The sequence below is a fragment of the Pipistrellus kuhlii genome, unplaced genomic scaffold (genome assembly GCF_014108245.1).
Source record: "Pipistrellus kuhlii isolate mPipKuh1 unplaced genomic scaffold, mPipKuh1.p scaffold_m20_p_7, whole genome shotgun sequence".
Taxonomy (NCBI): Eukaryota; Metazoa; Chordata; class Mammalia; order Chiroptera; family Vespertilionidae; genus Pipistrellus; species Pipistrellus kuhlii.
The window spans coordinates 38,296,650-38,315,507 of NW_023425573.1; the positions used below are offsets into that span (position 1 = coordinate 38,296,650).

Below are 18,858 nucleotides of genomic sequence, written 5' to 3' on the forward strand. Positions count from 1 at the left end.
GGAAAGCTCTAAAATAAGCCAGACTGAGCGTCTGCGGCTCCACAAAGGTGGTGCAGACTGTTTTGCATGAGGGGGTCTATGGGTGAGAGTGACAGAGGTTTTAAGTGGAACAGGAAGAAATCCCGAGCTCTGCAAACAGGAGTCACCGCTCAGCATCCTTTATGGTTTACGTGTGAAGAGGGATTTGTGTTCTTGGCTGCGGCAACTAAGATTCTCCTTCAGCTGAAGGAAAGCAGGCGGGCCCATTTCACACTAACGTCCCTGCCACGGTAAGCAGTTAGAAGAAGGCAATGGGTGCAGTTTGCCTTCGTAAATGAAATAATACTAAAACCAAAAGCTCACCCTATGCATAACTCATAGTCGTGTCTTTCAGGCGTAAAACTTCTGAGGTCAGGAAATTGCACGAGGTGAGGAGCATTGTAAAAATGAAAGTCCTGTATGAAGACTGTAGGGCGCTAAAATGAGCCTCAAGTCTTAATGCATGTAAATGTGCAAAATCATTTAAAAACTATAATCCCCCAACTATGCTGGTGTATATTTATGTGCATGGGCAAGTGAAAGCAGTGAGAAGTGTGGTCTTTTCTGAGTCACGCTGAACTGTTCTGCAGCCGTGTTGCTCATTTTCCATCCCTGTTGTTCCACAGAGGGGTCTGCAAAGGGTGGCCTGCTGAGGAACGCAGACCAGCGCTAACATTTTAAAGAGTTTTTTAAAACAAACAAACAAACAAACAAAAACAAAAATACAAACACCCAACACACATGCAAAATGCAATAAAGACTATGAATGGCCCTCGAAGTCTAAACTATTTACTATCTTGTCTTTTATAGACAATGTTTGCTGGCTCCTGCTCCCCTACAATGAAGTCCTGTTCCAAATAATCCGCTTTACCACTGACTTAGATACTCTACAGTCATGTCGGCCCAGGAAAGCTCTCGCCACAAGGTGCCTCAGGCCCAGCGCCAGCTTAGGTTGCCTCTTAGAAGCGGCACTGGCTTCCCCTCATCAAAGGACAAAATAGCTCAGATGCATAAAAGTGGTCAAAGTAAACATTCTAGTAATTACACTGTGCCCGGCATTCCACAAGAAACATCACTGTCTTAAAACTGTGCTAAATTGTTGCATCCCACTTCTGTGGTTTGTTTGCCTTTTGTACTTCCTTTAGCAACAAGAAGTGAGAAATGAACTCACCACACCATAGGAATAGGTGTCACATGTTTCAGACACAGGAAGACTTTGGATAACTTCTGGAGCCATCCACGGGAAAGTTCCGACCAAGGACATGTGTGTTGTATGGTTATGGAACCGAGAGGCACCAAAATCGCAGATCTGAGAAAAGAGAAATAAGTATCGACTTTCTATTTCATGACTAATAAAAAACACCGTCATAAACACCTACCTCTGAAATTCACAATTTTTTAAAATTAAAAAAAAAATAGTCTTACCTTCAATACCCCATCAGCAGCAATAACAACTAGAAGAAAGAAAAAAGATAAATTATGAGAATCATCTACTTTGTTTATCTTATACTGAAATATCATAAAGTTCTACTTTTATCGTCCATATAGCATCATGATGGGTAAAATTAAAGCAGTGACTGTACTTTGAAAGATTCTGAAAGAAGGAGCTGACATGAAAACAGAATCAAAACAAGAATTCCATGAGGTACTTAAGAAGGCTTCTAAGACATTAAGTTAAACCAAATGTAGTACTGCCCGGCAAAGAAACATAGGTCAGTAGTAAAGATAACCAAAATTTTACTTGAGTTCTGCCGCTAGGCCATCAACAAGGTACTGAGGAAGTCAGTAGTATTTTACTTCATAGTACATATGTTTTTTTCCTTACAAGTGAAGAGTAATTTTCTTGAAGGCAAGGACAATATTCATTCATTCATTCATTCATTCAGTTATTCATACATTCATTTACTTAACAAATGTTTGCTGAGCAAAGCCACATGCTCCATTCTGGAAGACAAAGGTAAACAACACTATCCTTGTCTCTACTCTATGGAGCTTACATCCTAATGGGCGAGCCGAGAAAAGACGCATCTACGATAAAGTGGGAGAAATTCCGCGCTGAGAGGAGAGAGTGCCATGTCACTAACAAGCGGGGGCAGCTAACTGTAAGCAGGTCAGAGGAAGCATCCTGGAAGAAATGGTGCTTAGACTAAGATTAAAAGGACAAATTGGGATTAACCAGAGACTAGAGAGCTGGGGGAGAAAAAGTCGTTTTCTAGGCAAAAGAAAGAACCTTACAAAAAAGGGCAGCAGGGAAATAGGCATGCGGTTTTGGAAGACAAGGGCCAGTTCCAGAAGACCCTCTGAGAATCATGGAAAGCCAGTGAATGACTTTTAGCGGAGGAATGAGTGGTCAGATGTGCAGAGGGGAGAGTATGCTGGAGAAAAACGGAACTGGAGGCAGTGAGACCTGTGTGAGCCAGGTCCATCTAGTCCAAGAGAGGGATGAGGATGCCTGTAGGCGGCTGGGGGACAGGGCTATGTGGACCAAAGTCCACAAACATGGAGGAGGCAGAACCAACTGGGCCTGCACAACTGGATATGGGGGAGAAGGACTCAAGGAAGCAATCAAATAAGGAGGCAATAGAGCATAACGGTTGAACAGGAGCGCTGGAATCAAGCTGTAATTCCTTTTCATCTAATTCCTGGTTTAGGCAGCTGGCATTGCCACTTCCTGAGAAAGGGAAGGCAGGAATAATTTTTTATGGGATAGAGAGAAGATGAAAAGATCTATACTGTGGACCAAATACATTTTAGGGTCACATCAATCATGGTCACATCCAATAAGCAGAGAGATATATAGTTTTGAAGTTGGGATCTGTTTGGGAATGTTAATATGCATATGGGGCTTTTATAAGAGAGAGAGAGAAAGAGAGAGAGAGAGAGAGAGAGAGAGTGTAAAAACATAAAGAGGGAGAGGAGTCTGGCTAGTGTGGCTCAGTGTTTGAGCATCAACCAGGAGGTCATAGTTCAATTCCCAGTTAGGGCACATGCCCAGGTTGTGGGCTCAATCCCCAGTCAAGCAGGAGAGAGTCAATCAATTTTCTCCCATCATTGATGTTGCTATCTCTCTTTCTCCCTTCTTCTCTGAAATCAATAAAAAAAAAAAAAATTTTTTTAAAGAGGGAGAGGACAAGGACCCTGAAGAATGAAATGTTTTTGGCATTTTTTTTTTTTTTTGTAAGCCATGCAGTGTCTTGAACATGGTAGATGATCAGTACTTATTGGCTGTTCCTAATGACCTTGATAACTGGGGGGTAGGTTGGGGTAATCTTTGCATGATCTAATATATATAAATAGGCTAAGGGTATAAACTACTTCAGATAAAAATGTAAATATTGATAATACTATATTCAGTTATTTTAAAATCTCTCTATTACTTTTTTCTTATTATAATATTGAAAGTACTCATTTTTAAATATCTATAATAAGATTATAAAAACTTATAATACAGAATATAAAAGTTTTGTTATTCCCTCTTTCAGGAAAAAAGAAGTTAAAATAGGTCTATATTGTTTCAATGTGTATGTGTTTTCCCATCAAATAACTACAAATTGTAGTTTTAAGAAATAGGGACATTCTCCATTGTTATTTAGTTTTCATGGTGACAGCATGAAAAAAACACACTCATAATTTAATCATTCTCTTCTCATGAGATGTTCATGATATAGAGACAAAGCTGATTGAAAGGAGAGAAATCAAATAACTTGCTTAGAGAGAAATTCTGAGTAGAACTAAAAATTTTAAAGCCATAAAACTCTCGTAGTTCCTACAAGATTCTAGATTATTTTTAATGACTTCCTGCTAGCCGGCTATATATGTCAAAAGTGTTTTGCGCCTGAACTTGAGGTCTCAGGAGAGCCAGAGGATAAGTGATAACCTAGAAGAAGCACAGGACCATGAGCCACAGCCCACTGGCAGGGCCAACCTGGTGGTCCAGCCGGATGAGTGGCAGCTGCCAACAACACCCCTTTCTCCACCCCCGGAAACCTCCCAGGCTGGGGTAGGAGCAAGGGTAGAAGTTCAATTCCCTGTTCCTCTCCCTCCACTTACCATAACTGCCCATTCTAAGGATGGCACTATTAGTATACACCCATTTTAATGGCAGTGATCTAAAGTGTTCCTAAAAATAAAGAGTTCTCTTCCCGCTTACTTAGAAGAATCATGTAGAAAGCATGTAAAAAAAAAAAAACTCAACTAAAACATGTAATTGAATGGATAGCAAGGTGCTTTCTGCAAGTAGCAAACGCTGATGTCTACTTCAGCTAGTGCTGGCTCGCGATATAATCCCGCTGCCTTTTTCCATTAACTTTCAAGTGACGTGATGGAAGAACCATTCTGTTCCACTCCTACTTGAAGGTAACTTACGCCTGACCCTGCAAGTCATTTTAAAACACTCTCTCTCCATATTACTGGATCATAAATAAACTTTAGAAAGTTCTGAAGGAGAGAAGAAAGAAAGAGTAAGGCTTTAATTTCTAAACTCCTACATGTGCTGATCACTTTTGGGCACTACTCCAGGTAACATGACTGCCATATAAGATTTACACCAAATAATTCAGAATATAACAAGGACAAAACTCAGAACCACTAGTACAGAGAACCATCTAAAAATAGGAGACTAGAAATACACGTCTTGGTGCTTTGATCCAGCAATAGCTCTTTTCAGAACACGATTCTAAAAAAATAATTAAGGATGTGTTGAAAAATTTTGCTGAAAAGTATTAAGCTCAACATGTTTTTTGTCACAGAAAAAAATGTAAACAACCCACATATCCACCATGCACTATTCATACAGTGAAATATGTAACCTCTTCAAATAATATGGAGAAGTTTGATATTTATTAAGAATGGAAAGATTTTCATGGTATCAGTGGTTAGTCAAAACAGCAGGTTGCAAAAGATATGAAAAGTATGATTCTTATTTCTATACACAGGTGCATGTATTTTGAAATACAATAGGTAAAATAAAAACATTTACCGTTTCTTGATTTGAGATCTCTGTGAATCACCTTGACAGGAGCTTCCATATGTAAATAGTGCATTCCTTTTTATACAGAGGGAAGAAAGGTTCATTAATACTGTTTTTCAACAACTGTATCAATATTATCTTTCTATTTTAAACATCAGCAGTAACATTCACATTTTGCAAAGGATTCAATAAAATAGAGGGAAGACAAATCTACATTAGGCCTGATAAAATAGAGACAAGATGTGTCTACGGAAGGAAGACATATGTCTTTGATCTCTTGGAAGTTGGAATTTGATTGTGGGTAAAGTTAGCTTCTTACAATACCTAATAAGGGCACCTTATTTTCTGGAGTCTGCACGAAAATAGCACAGTTACAACTGGAAGAATTGTTCCAATGACTAAGGTATTCCACTGCCTTCTAAATCGGTAAGTTCTGACCGAGGTGTTCTGTTTTCGTTTGGATGTCTCCGGTCACCCAGTTAGTTGCACCTTGGCTTATTTTCCCAGTGCTCATTCCAGTGAGACCCTGGGAGTGGAGGTGTGGCTGTGTGTGGGGTGGGGGTGAGGGTGGTAGTAGGGGTGGGGGAACTGGCTAGATTCCGCAGCTCTGGTTGCTGAATGATTTTATGATCCTCAGATAGAAAAAAATATATAGTAGCTACAAAATATTTTATCCTTCTTACAAGAATAAATCTTTGAGATAATCTATATTTATAGGCACTCCAAATTCTTCAACATGTTTAGAATATAAATCACATTACTTTAGTAAATTGGATCCACAGAAATTAAAGTTTTATTATTTTGAATAAAAAATTATACTTTGAAAGACACATATTTCACACTCACCCCTTTAGTAGTGTTCGACTCTTTTTCTTTTCTTTTCTTTTTTTGTATTTATGTATTGTCTACCCCATTAGAATAAAGATAAAGAACATTTTCTATGGAAAATTTCCCCTCCTTTTATTTCTCACTTTGTCTTTTCTAAGTAATAGAAGTAATAGCTCCTCCCCTTTCCAAACCAGACAGGCTCCTTTTTGAAATAAATTATCCATTAAACATAATAGGCTTTGGTTCTTTTTTAAATACACAGAGAAGTTCAATTTTATAAATGTTAATTGTAAAAATAATCTATCATGTTTCTACTAATCTGATTATTACATATTGAAGAATCATGAAAGAACAAAGAATATAAGAGAATTTAAATTCCTGCCATATAAAGATATTCCTGAAAAGAGTCAACTTAACAAAAAAGTATTACTGATTTAAATGATCCTAAACACAATGTAATTGGAATAAAGGAAATCTAACATGAAGTTCTGCATACTACAAACTATGAAAATTCAATAGCTACAACTTGGGTAACTTTTAACAATTTTTATGACTGTATTTCATAGTTTTCTCTCTCTCTTGCTTTAAGAATCAAATTCCTGAATTTCTGTTTTCAGGTAGAACTGGTTTAAGTATTATTAGAGGTACAAGTAGACAGTTCCTACACTTGTGACAAGTAAGGATTTCAAAAACAACAGCACTCAAGTACAAAAGCTTTAAATATTGGCACTTTTCTCCTCATGGCAGATACTATGAAAAGAAGTTGTATAAATTATTGTGTATAATACTCGCACACACAGAACATTTAGTGTTCACAAACATGGTAGTAATCATAATCATATAAAAAATTCTATTTAATTTGTTTTTATAGTGCCATCTGTAATTCTGCCTTATTTTTATTGTAAACAATTAAGAAGGCTGAAAATACCTTCATCTGTTTAAGACTCAGGGTTTCCTAAAAAAGATGTGACTGGTGTCATTTGGAAGAGATTTGGAATCAATGATGACCATTTTGAAACTGGATGCAGATTTATCTGCTTTAATTGTTCCTCTTACACAATGCTCATTGAATTGCAAAAATTTCAGATATACTTGCTGGCTTGCCCTCCTCCATTCCTCTCTCCACCCCAAAAGAAGAGAACCTTTTTGGTTTTGGAGGCATTCTCTCTGCAGTAATGGTATGGTGCCTATGTTAAAATGCATGAATCAACTCTTGCTTAAAATGAATTATTCATTCTTTGATTTTTCAGCATCTTGTTACTATAGTGCCTTCAATCTTGGTCAGACTGAAAGGTACATAGCTGAATTTGTAATGGAATAAGTGCAAATCAAGCCTTCCTATTTAATCTCCAACTTCTACATATAGCTTTATCGGAGAGATCTGAAGTCATTCCAATAGCACTGACTTCTTCTTCCTTTTATAGACCATCTTAAATAGGAAGTATGACTTGTAACTGTAAACAAACAACTGTCTTCTCTGCCTCATTCTACTGAGCGTTGGCCAAGCACATTAGAACTCAGGATTCACCAGCCACGAAAACGTGATCTTATTACTTTGTAGTTTTGGACACTGTCTCATGATCCACTCCAATTCTCTCCATCCCTTTTCTTTGCTCTAGTTCCAATTTGCTACTAAGTCCTGTTTCTTCTCCTCTTTGTCCCCTGATATAGAGTGCCAGGAGTCCTGAGAAAACCCAGGAATGACAGGTGATCTGGAGCCAAGGGACTACCCCTCAGACAGGGACTATGCAGGGGAAGGGGTCAGGAGAGACGAGGTTTACAGGATGGGAGCCAACCAAGCTTAAGTAGAGTGTGCACAGCAGGAACCAGAGTGACTGATGTCAGCTAGCTTATAGGCTGTCTGTCCACTCTAAGTGCCATCCTATATAATAAAAGGCCAGCGACAGTAACAGCATAACGACCAGAATGATGGATTAACCAGTCGCTATGAGATGCATTGACCACCTCTCGGTCCCTCTCCCCCAGCCCACAGGCTCTGATCGCTGGATGGCCAACAGGAACCATGGGGAACCTGAGTAGGTGGTGGTAGGGTGGGACTGGGGACTGTCAAGTGGGCAGAACACCAACCTCTTGGTCCCCCCCGCACTGGCCCCCAGGCTCTGATCAATTGCCAGGCCAATAGGAACGAAGTGTGTGGAGGCAGCGGGGGCAGGACTGGGAACTGGTGAGCAGGCAGAAGATGGCCCTGATTGCAGGTGAGGCCTAGAGACTCTACCCATGCACGATTTTGTGCACTGGGCCTCTAGTTAGTAATGATATAGGCTGAGCTTACCCCTAAATACAAATGTCTGTAAGGTGAAGTGCTTTAAGTCAAGGACTGCCTATATATGTACTTACATTCATGTCAGTGTATTCTCACAGTGCTTCAGGCAATTCCCAGTAATAATAACCCTGCTTATAAACAGGTGGTCCCTGGATACTACTGACATGCAGAGAAGTGACTGTGATGCTACGTGAAAATGTCTTGAAGAATGTGAAATTTTAAGGCTGATCTGAGGTGCCTGATGCATGAATACACAATTAAATTAATTAACACAGTCAAAGCCTTAAGTACACAATCCTAAACATAAAGCTTATTGTTTTTATAACTTAATGAAATATCATTTAGCAGCAGCATTTAGCATGACACTTAAAAAAAAATTTCCCCCCCACTTTCTTAATTTGAAGAATTTGGCAGGTGGTGATGAAACTTAAAACAAACAAGATAATTCCCCAAAGGAAAGGCTATTGTTACTTTTGGAAGTCACTGTAGGACTTCCGAGCTTATAGAATCTGGAGTAGCAAAACTCAAAGGAGTTAATTGTCCCAGTAATAGGTTTTCTAGAGGTTGTTAGAATACAAATATAACTATCAGTGTTCATTATTTAGATTATGTTGTTTCCAAAGCAACTTTGACAGTTATAAATAAAACTCAGAACTGTTCAGTTGGGAAAATGGAAAAAAAAGATAAAAATAAATGGAATTTAAATTGCTTCAGAAAGCATTAGTCTATGTAAGAATTTATGAGGGAAAAAGAACTGGGCACCTTGTTTAGGGATCTTGTGCATTAAAAATATATAATTTCCAAGGGTGATTTCCAAGTTTACATTAAATATGAAATAAAATCTGAATTGCTTGTACATGGCAGCACAAATCACAATTTTTTGAAAGTGGTTACTATTTTTAGTATATTACTATGTATACAAAATGAGTAGAACTAATCCTACAATAAATCATGTTTTCTGCATACTGAATCTAAGTAGAGACTTGCAGAACAATAACAGGATTATGATCTTTCCACTTAATTTGTCAAGCAAGCTCATCGATTACATTGGTAAAAACTGTGGTAAAAATGGCTGTTCTGGAGACACTGATTTTGTGGGGACTTGGTTTTAGGGAAAGAAGTAAAGTAAAAAGTGAAAAGAGAGAAAAGGAATGCATGAGTGAAAAGGCAATGACCTAAAATATTACCTATACAGTAAGTTGCAGAATTCTTGCTACTTTGGTCTGCAAGAATTCATGAAGGATTAGGATTACCTTTGGCTACATCAGTGGCCCAGGTCATAATATGTTCCATGTCCATCTCTTCACTTCTGTTACTGTTAATGTAATCATACAGTGATCCCAGAGAAGCATATTCTGTTTTTAATGGAAAGATAAGTATGTAAGTAAAAATAAGGGGCATATCATAAACATTTATATTTTCATTGGGAAGATGTATTAAAGAAGTTAACAAAAGATATCAAAAGTACATAAAAATATACTTTTCTAAAAGTGTTTTCTAAAAGTATAAAAATATACTTTTCTAAAAGTGGTTTCTAAAAGTTAGTCTTATCCTGGAAAGAAAACTGTCCAAGACAAGCACTAGCAGAATAAATAGTCAGTCATCAGCCAAGGATAAAATCAAGTCATTTAAATAGAACTCAGAAACACAAAAGTATATTGAAAGGATGTACTGGAAGCAAAGGCAGACATGTAAATAGGTATTTCTTTTAAAATGGCTATTCTTATAAGATAGATAAGACTAAACACAAGTCAGAGTTTATATGACAATGTAAATAAATCAACCTTGCTGTGCCAGAATTTAGACCAGCCCTTAAAATTTAGCACAAATGGCCAAGAAAGTGAGACACCTTTAAAAATGCCTCTGAGGTATAAATTACATACCATAAAGTTCACTCCCTCTAAGTGTACAATTTGATAATTTTCAGTAAATTTATATAGTTGAACAATCACAACTACATCCAATTTTTATAACCTTTCCATCATCCTAAACAGTTCCCTGTGCCCATTTATAGTATTTACCACTCTCATTATCTGCTTTCTCTGTGCCTTTTTCTAGATATTTCATATAATGGAGTCTACAATATAAGGGCTTTGTGTCTTTCTCTGTGTTTATAAACATTATAAACACATAATGTTCATAAGGTTCATTCATACTGTAGCACGTATCAGCACTTCATTCTTTTTTATTGCTGAGTAATATTCCATTGTATGGATTTACATTTGGTTTACTCAATAGGTATTTGTACTGTTCCCAGCTTTTGGCTATTATGAATAATGCTGCTAAGAAAATTTTCATAAATGTCTTTGTGTGGAAATATATTTTCATTTCTCTTGGGTAGATTCCTAGGAATGGAATTCTGGGTCATATAGTAAGTTTAACTTTTCTTGTAAGGCAGGATTGCTAGCAACAGATTCTTTCATTCTTTCTTTATCCAAGAATGTATTTATTTTTATTTCATGTTTAAAACATAATTTTTATGGATAGTTTTTTCTTTTAGCACTTTAAATGTTTTCTGCTTTTTTGCCTCTATTGTTGTAGATGAGAAGTTAGTCATTAATCATATTGTCATTCCCTTGTACATGAGACATTTTTTCTTGCTGCTTTCAAGAATTTTCACTTGGATTCTATCAACAGTTTGACTATGATGTTCTTTTGCCTTTATCCTACTTAGAGTTCATTCAAGTATGTAGAGGAATGCATTTTATCAAATTCGGGATTTTTTTTGGCCATTATTTCATCAAGTAGTCATCTGTTTTTTTACTTTTATACCATTCTTCTCTTCTTTCTTTGCTTTATACATTAATTGGTATACCTGATGTTGTCCCATAGGTCTTTAAGGTTCTGTTAGTTTGTCTTCAAAATTTTTATTTTTCAGATTAAATAATTTCCATTGACGTAGTTTAAAGTTCGCTGATTTTTTTCTCCTATCTCGATTATGCTAAGTCAATTCTAGAGAATTTTAAATTTCAATTATTGTCTTTTTAAACTCCAAAATTTTCACTGGGTCCTTTTAAAAACATTTCTATCTATTTGATGAGATTCCCTATTGGGTGGTTCATTGTTTTCACACTTTCCTTTAATTCTTTAAAGTCTCTTCTAGATCTCTGAAAATTGATGCTTTGACATTTTTGTATGTTGAATTCAATGTGTTAATTTAAAGAGGCAAGGTTGGTGCTATCATCTCCCAACCCATCTATTTTCTCAAACTTGGCTCAGTTAACTTCTACCCATGCACTCAGTATGGCTAGATCCTAATGCTGCAGAAGGTTGGTTGAAAAGTTCACATATTGTTTTGGTAGATACTTGTGAACAAACAATTTAAATTAGCATCTTTAAAAACAAAGATAAATTAGTACATTTAAATACATCAAAATTTGGCTAAGAGGTATCTTTAATAATCAACCTTATAGGTCAATAAAAGAGCTATAAACACACAACTTACAATTACCTCACAATTTTGAAACTTGTGTTGTTTTAAAGAAATGATTAATGTTAATATTTAATGTTACTTACTAGCCTTACAGGTAAACAAGTATAGATCTAAAAAGAACTAGTCACTGATAACCAAAGATTTTGGGTAGGAATAGGTATAAATTCACATCATGACCCAAGTCTTTTTTCCCTTTCTACTTTTCATCCTCATCTCAAAAGAAACTATAAAACTTCCTGAGTAGTCCACTGAGTTAAAAATCTTATCCTTAAAAGCACTAAGCATGGGGCACAAGACAAAAGCAGAGTTTCTAACCTCTTTGGAGTATCATACTATCATCTATTAGATAAGAATAATTTAAGCTACATCTGAGGATTAGAAAACTGGGTTCAGATTTACAAGGTAAACATAACCTGTAAAAAGTAAATACAATAGACTAGGAAACAAAGAGCAATATGAGAACTGGGTCAGACACAGGGTTTAGTTTTAAATTAGAAGTCTGATCTACAAGGTTAAACATGGCTAAGACACTATCAGTATAACCCTTTATTGGGTATTCAAGTTAATAGGAAAAAAAATAAACTCAAGATAAAAACTGCCACATACCTCATTTTAGGCACAGATCTAAAGATACCTAATTGGGGAAAAAATACCCACTATTTCAGGTAAAAATACCACTTATCAGAGTAAAAGCATGTTAAAATGCCTGCTATCAAAGATGGAAATAACAGCAGTTTAAGAACCAGTGTAACCACAGCTTGCTCACAAGAAGAGGAATTCCTGTACAAGATCAATCTGAGAAATTTCTACTACTCTGATTCTACCACTAATGGTGACCTTGGGAAAGTTACTAAAGTTAGAATTTTAGGCTCTTATTTGAAAAACAAAATTATTTTACCCATCTCATAAGGTTATTTTAAGTATCAGATGAAATAATGTATAAGAACGTACCTATTCCAATCCATTCTATTGAGTGTGATTAGTTGTTATTTTCTATAAAGACAATCCAAGTTCTTATCAATAGAGTAGAAGAAGATAGAGCTAATCTTTCAAGGCAAAGGACTGCCATGATGAACTGCCTGATCAAAGTTATTTACTGTAAAATCGAACATTATACTTATTATATACCTAAAGCTGCTGACTGGATTGTACAAGCATGAATATAAAGTATCTAAAACATATGTCTGTGTGTTTTTTTATGGCAAAATTTTCTGTGTGCTCCTTTTTGGAAAGGACATTTCCATCAGTTATAAACTGCTGTTCCAAATTATGTGATAATTTAGATCAAGGTCATTACCAACCCAGATGACCAAACCTGAAAAATATTGTTCTCATGTCAGAGACCTTGAAGAAAGAATGCTCTAATGGGATTAAAACGTCTTGCAAGGAATTATAACATGAATAGCTCAAGAAATCTTAATTTGTAAAAGGTCACAGTTACAAAAAACATCGCTCATTTCAACTAATTAAATGAAATTTTAGTTAAACGGCACCTTTAAATATTGGTATTGCAGCTGCAAGTGCATTTAAATAGCATTTACACAGATATAATTAGCACAATTAAACATGGGTAGAAGTGGAAACACCATTCTTAATTATATTGATATAATCAGTTTTATTAATGCTTTATAGCAACAAAGGTGACATCTGATAGTAGCACACAATTCATGACTGAACCTAATATTAAACATTTTAGCATATTAAGGTATCTAAAGCTAGATAATTGGGGAAGGAAAATCAAATAATGAGTTCCTACCTGTGACGATTCCATAGTTGGGAGGTTCAAGAACTACTCCATAAAACTGGATGATGTTTCTGTGACTGAGGACACTGAGTATTTCTGCCTGTATAAAAATAAAAAATAAAATTTCACATTTACAAAAGTCTAAGGAAATAGGTTCCCTATTTAATTTTCTTTTACATACATTAACAAGTTTATATATATATATATATATATATATATATATATATATATATACTCAATAAGTGAATATTGCTGATAAAACTCTTGCTGTTAGCAGCATTCTTGAAAGTTTAAGAATTTCTATTGAAACTTTATGAAAATTTAAAGCTGAAATGGGGTTGAAGTGGCAACAAAAGAGAAGCCAACTCGCAAGCCAGCATAACTGACTGTGAAGGAGGATGACCAAAGAGGGAGGTACCATATTTATTTGAACTTGGAAGTCCTCTTTCTAATAGTTAAATATATCTCTTCTGCATAATGTCTCTTCTCAGAGGCTGCAGCAAGATTGAACTTCTACCAGTTGTATGAGAGGCCATGATAACATTAAGGTAGAGGTTTTTAACTATTAATGGAACAGATACAAGTAATATCTATTTATATTATTTATCTAATCATTCATTAAAAGTCTTATTTCTGGCCCTGGTTGGGTAGCTCAGTTGGATAGAGAGTTGTCTTCATATGCCAAGGTTGCGGGTTTGCATCAACCAATGAATGCATAAAAACAAGTGGAACAACAAATTGATGTGTGTGTGTGTATGTCCCTTCCATTCTCGCTAAAATCAATAAAAAGTCTTAAAAATATTGTTTCTCTCCTACTGTATGCAAAAGGCACTATAAAGGCTAGAAAGGTGGATTATTGACTTATAGCTCTTACTTGATAGGGAAGCCATACTTTACACTTTAAAATGTATTAAATACTAGAAAACTACTGTGGAATGATGTGGTAAAAAATAAATTACATTTATTAAGCTTAATTTCTGAAGTGAAAAAAAAAAGAGATAGTACATTTATATCTGGTGTGTGTGGTACTTAAAACACCATTCCCTGATCTCTGATGTCCTCACTGACACCAAGGTTCAATGCTTCCATGAGAATATGAGAGCAAAAGACAGAAAAGCGGCTCATCCAGTCATTCAGAGGAAGCAGCCTCTGAATACTGCACTGTATTCAAGATCAAAAGCTCTCTCCAAAGACAGCAAGGTCTCTAAAATGTCAATATGATCCCATATTTTGCAAAAATAAAAATTATACATATGGAAGAGAGACCGGGAAGAAATTAAACAAAATATTAATTGTGGATATCACTAGGTAGCAGAAAGATCCTAAGTGATTTTAAAGGTTTGTATATTTTCAAATTCTTTATAATAAGCCTAAATAATTTTAAAATTATTAGAACAAGTAACACATGATTGTTATAGGTACTATGTATGACTAGAACATCAATATATATAAAAGGCTAACAAGCAAGTTGTCCCCTTGGAAGTTCAACAGGGAGACCAGGAGTTCAATCACTTGCTATGATGTGTGATGACCACAAGGGGGCGGCACGGAACAAACTAAGGCCCCAGCTAGCAACCAGAAGGAAGGCCTCAGCTAACAGCCAGAAGGCCCTGATCTCCGGCCAGGCCTACACACCCTACTCATGCACCAATTTTGTGCATCAGGCCTCTAGTATAAATATAAAAATATTTATTTGCAAGGAAATTCTGATTTTCCTAGGAGAGAATTAGGAAGAATAGAAACTCTTGCCTTACATTCACAGGACTCTTCTAGGCATATAAAAACTAGTTTAGTGAGTCTCTGAGCTGTGAGTTTCTCCTGACATGGCTCTGAAACAAGAGCTGGGTTATTCTCGGGAAAGTTCTCAGGGGGCCTGAGATCAAAGATGCAGGCGCTGGAAACTGAGTATACTCTGGATTAAGCTCAGCTTGCTCAGTGTCTGGATCAGTGTTTTAGTAAATAATGTTCCTCTCCCTCCTTACATTTGCTTCTATGCCTGTTCCCTTTATGGAAGCATTTCTTACTTTGCTGATCTTGCAGAATGTCTAGTGTAATACCACAAGAGAGAGAAAGGTCAGGGGATTTCTTTACCCAAAACATACAATACTATTTAAGGATAAATGAACAAATCATATTTGATGATAATGATATTTAGTGTGTTTAAATAATTGCTATAAGGCACCCATATGAGCAAATGTTTACTCTGAACAGTACAGTGAGAAGAATGAAATGCTGGTGGGCATAGATCTGCGCCAGCATTTATTCTGTTCTTCTATTACTAAGGCTATGATCTCATAAGTATGACAGTCGATCAATTAGATAACCACAGTAGAAGCTACATTTGAAATTTGCATTTACCAGCTCACTGCTGATTTAAACTTTCAGAATGAAGACCTTGCCTGTTGCAGGGTCTGCAGCCCATGGCAATTAAATGAGCAGTTTCTTGACAGCCTTTCCCTGTTTTGGTTATACTCCAAGCATGCCCTTGCCTTAACATTGTGCTTTTTCAGAGTCGGAATACAGAGGATTGCTCAGGCTTAATCCTTCCATTTCCAGTTTTCTACCCAATACATTTGCACATTTATTTCCAAAACCACCTCTGCAGGTAAGCCAGCCTTTTGCCAAGTACACAGTTTCCCACCCACAGTGGCAATTGCTCCTCTACCACGCACTGAGAAGGGAGCCCTAATTCTCAGGAGCGGGGCTACATTTCAAGCAGGTTCCCTGCTGCAGAGTGAATGTGTTCCTCTGAAATTGGTATGTTGAAACCTAACCCCAATGTGATCAGGTCTTTGGGAGGTGAGCGTCATGTGGGTGGAGCCCCTATGAATGGATTAGTGCCCTTATAAAAAAACCCTAGGATTGTTCTCTCACCCCTTCCACCACACGAGGAAACAGCAAGGAGACAGCTATCTCTGGACCAGGAAGCAGGTTCTAATCAGAAACCAAATCTGCTAATGCCTTGATCTCAGACTTCCCAGCCTCCAGAACTGTGGGGAGTAATGTTTGTTGTCTATATGCCTCCGTCTTCAGTCTTCTGTTAGAGTAGTCCAAATGAACTAAGACAGTCTTCTTCAGAGGATGAGGCTGGCATAAAAGTCCACAGCTACTGAACTAGGCCTCTCATGAACAGAACGGGTTAAAAAGACAATGCCACTGTACTTCTCAGGACAGCATACCCCTTATCTTCGTCACCACAGAGCCCAGAGCTATTGCACATAGCGGGATATCAGGGACAAGGGAACTTCTTGATTTAAGGACTCCTAAAACAGTGTTTCAAGTCTATAAGACCAAAACACCTAGCTCTTCTTACAGGCAGGACGCGGGTAGAACTTCCCCTCCTTTCTGTTTTAGGCTCTGATTATAAAGATAACTGAGGCTGAATGCTCAGTCTGAGGAATTAAAATATTTATATGCATCAGGATAAAAAACAACAACACAATGCTGTTTAATTAATTGCATTTTCACCCCAAGCGTATCATGGAAAGGGCATTTTCCTAAAAGAAAAACTTGATTCTTATACGCATGGCAAGATGGAAAACCAGGCCCTCTCCTAAAAATGCAGCATCCAGGCACAACTTAAAAAGTAGGCTTGACTTTCAATCCTGTATTTAATCATCAGAGTGTCATGCACAGGTCATGCTCTTTGAGGCGCTTTAGGCTTAATGAGACCCATTCACTCACACAGTCACATGACAAGCAGCAAACCTCACAGTTCTGTAGGTTCTCTTTCAAAAGCTGCCCTGTAGGTATTCAGGGAAATAAAGAAGGACAAATGAAGCGAATTCAGGTTCTATAATTTGAAACAGCCTATATTCCTAATGATGTTTCATGTCACGAAAACTTTCCTCTGGAAGGAAAATGGCTAGAAATACCGAGAAAAATATAAGCCCGTCATTCTGTGCACTCCCGGGGACCAGCTGAGCGGAGCCCTGTGGGATTTATTAGGAACATCCCCACTGCTGGGAGGCCTATTGCTCAGTGGTTTTCCTGGCGGGCTGCCGCAGACTCGCCGCATGTGGCCACTCGGAGGGCAGCCTGGGCTCCCCCCCCAGGAACCGGGCTCCTGCCTAGTTAAGTGCACACCCAATTCAGGGCAGGCTAACCTGGCAGGATGGGAGGGTGGCTCAAACGGAAATGAAACAAATAGCAAAGATTTCAGAACAGGGATTGGAGAGCTATTTCCAATTCATCAAAAGACTAAGAGATTTTACAGCCCACAACGAAATGTCACTGTGATTGTAGGAAAAAGTCAAATAGGTTGTAAACAACTTGTATTTAGTTTTGGGTGACAGAAGCATATACCAAACTCCAGATTTCCACTAAACAACTTAGGTCATTTGGTTAAAGAAGTAACTAGGTGCCAAAATTACATGGAAAAATCCCCCTAAAGGGAGCCTATAAATCAGTCCCACAGTATGAACTAATGAAGGAATAAGCTTCTGAAAAACTGAATAACAATATAATTTCATTAAATACTGACTACATGAGTGGAAATTTAAATTCTCGTTCCAAAATAGATGGCCCTGAAGCCACCTGGTCACCTGGACCTTGTTTTCCAGGTAAATGACTTGGTTGGACAAATTATTTTCGAGACTCTTTTATGCTTTTAAATTTCTATGCATTTCTGTAAAATAAACTAAAAAGTATTATTAACAGTTCTTTTCACAGAGTGGGTACCCAATAAATATTTGGTAAGCTGAACTGAGGTAATTAATCATGATGTATCAGGACATTCTCTGGAGTCAAACAGGCTGGAACGTGAGGCTGGCTCTGTCATTACACAAGCGAGCGGACTTTGAGGAAGTTACTGAACCTCTCAGGGCCTCCGGCTCTTCATTTGTAAAATGGGGACAGCAACCCTAGCCCAGTGTCCAGCAAATGCCAGGTGCTCCACTCATGCTAATCCCTTTCTCTGCCAGCTGACGCTTCCTTTAGAGTCAGCATATCATTTCCAGCGAGGTCAAGCTTATGGGCAGATCCAGATCTCTCCCAACAGTGGATTCCACCTTCATTTTCATTAGCTTTGTGTAGTTGTTATATTCAACCTTCCGTGTTTACCCATGTTTTTACCCTCAATACATCACTTCAGCATGCCAAAGCACTTATCTTAGTTGACTCTCATAAAGAAGTTATTTTTATCATATTTAATATTTTAAAAAGCTAGGCCTTTGATTGGATTTGTTCAAGCTCACTTTCCAGGAGCTTAGTAAATGTCAGTAATAAAATATGTATCTAAGTTTCCTACCTCTGATTCTTTTTATATATATTCTCCCCTCTCTCTTTAAAGGAAAAGTCCAATAAAAATATAAGTCCTTTCGTCTGCATTTTTTTAAGTAAAAGCTGCCCTTTCTCAAAGAGATCCCAATTCACAGACTCCTCTATAATAACACCTGATATTTACTGAGTGCCTACTATGAGGTAGGCCAAGAACTTTTGTGAAGATTAAACCTTTAAACCCTCACAGCAAACCCTCACGAACTTGGGCCTACTATTACCTAGGCACAGAGAAACTTAAAAACCTGCCCAAGAGCATAGTAAATGGCAAAGTCAGGATTTCAGCACACGTATGTGATTTCTAA

At 37.2% G+C, this 18,858-nt stretch overlaps 1 protein-coding gene across 9 annotated transcripts in view; it reads right to left on the minus strand.

Annotated features, from left to right (window-relative positions):
• The window catches only part of MAP3K20 (mitogen-activated protein kinase kinase kinase 20), a 136,833-nt gene that overhangs the window by 66,109 nt on the left and 51,866 nt on the right, over nucleotides 1-18,858 (minus strand). For 8 of the 9 annotated variants that reach the window (XM_036422324.1, XM_036422322.2, XM_045575253.1 and 5 more), the window contains exons 3-7: nucleotides 13,289-13,376; nucleotides 9,353-9,454; nucleotides 4,997-5,062; nucleotides 1,444-1,472; nucleotides 1,190-1,327 (exon numbers count right to left, since the gene is read on the minus strand). In XM_036422324.1, the coding sequence (XP_036278217.1) occupies nucleotides 1,190-1,327; nucleotides 1,444-1,472; nucleotides 4,997-5,062; nucleotides 9,353-9,454; nucleotides 13,289-13,376 (423 nt within the window). Of the gene's footprint in view, nucleotides 1-1,189; nucleotides 1,328-1,443; nucleotides 1,473-4,996; nucleotides 5,063-9,352; nucleotides 9,455-13,288; nucleotides 13,377-16,150; nucleotides 16,285-18,858 lie in introns of those variants that run through there. The other variant, XM_045575254.1, reaches the window with a different exon arrangement.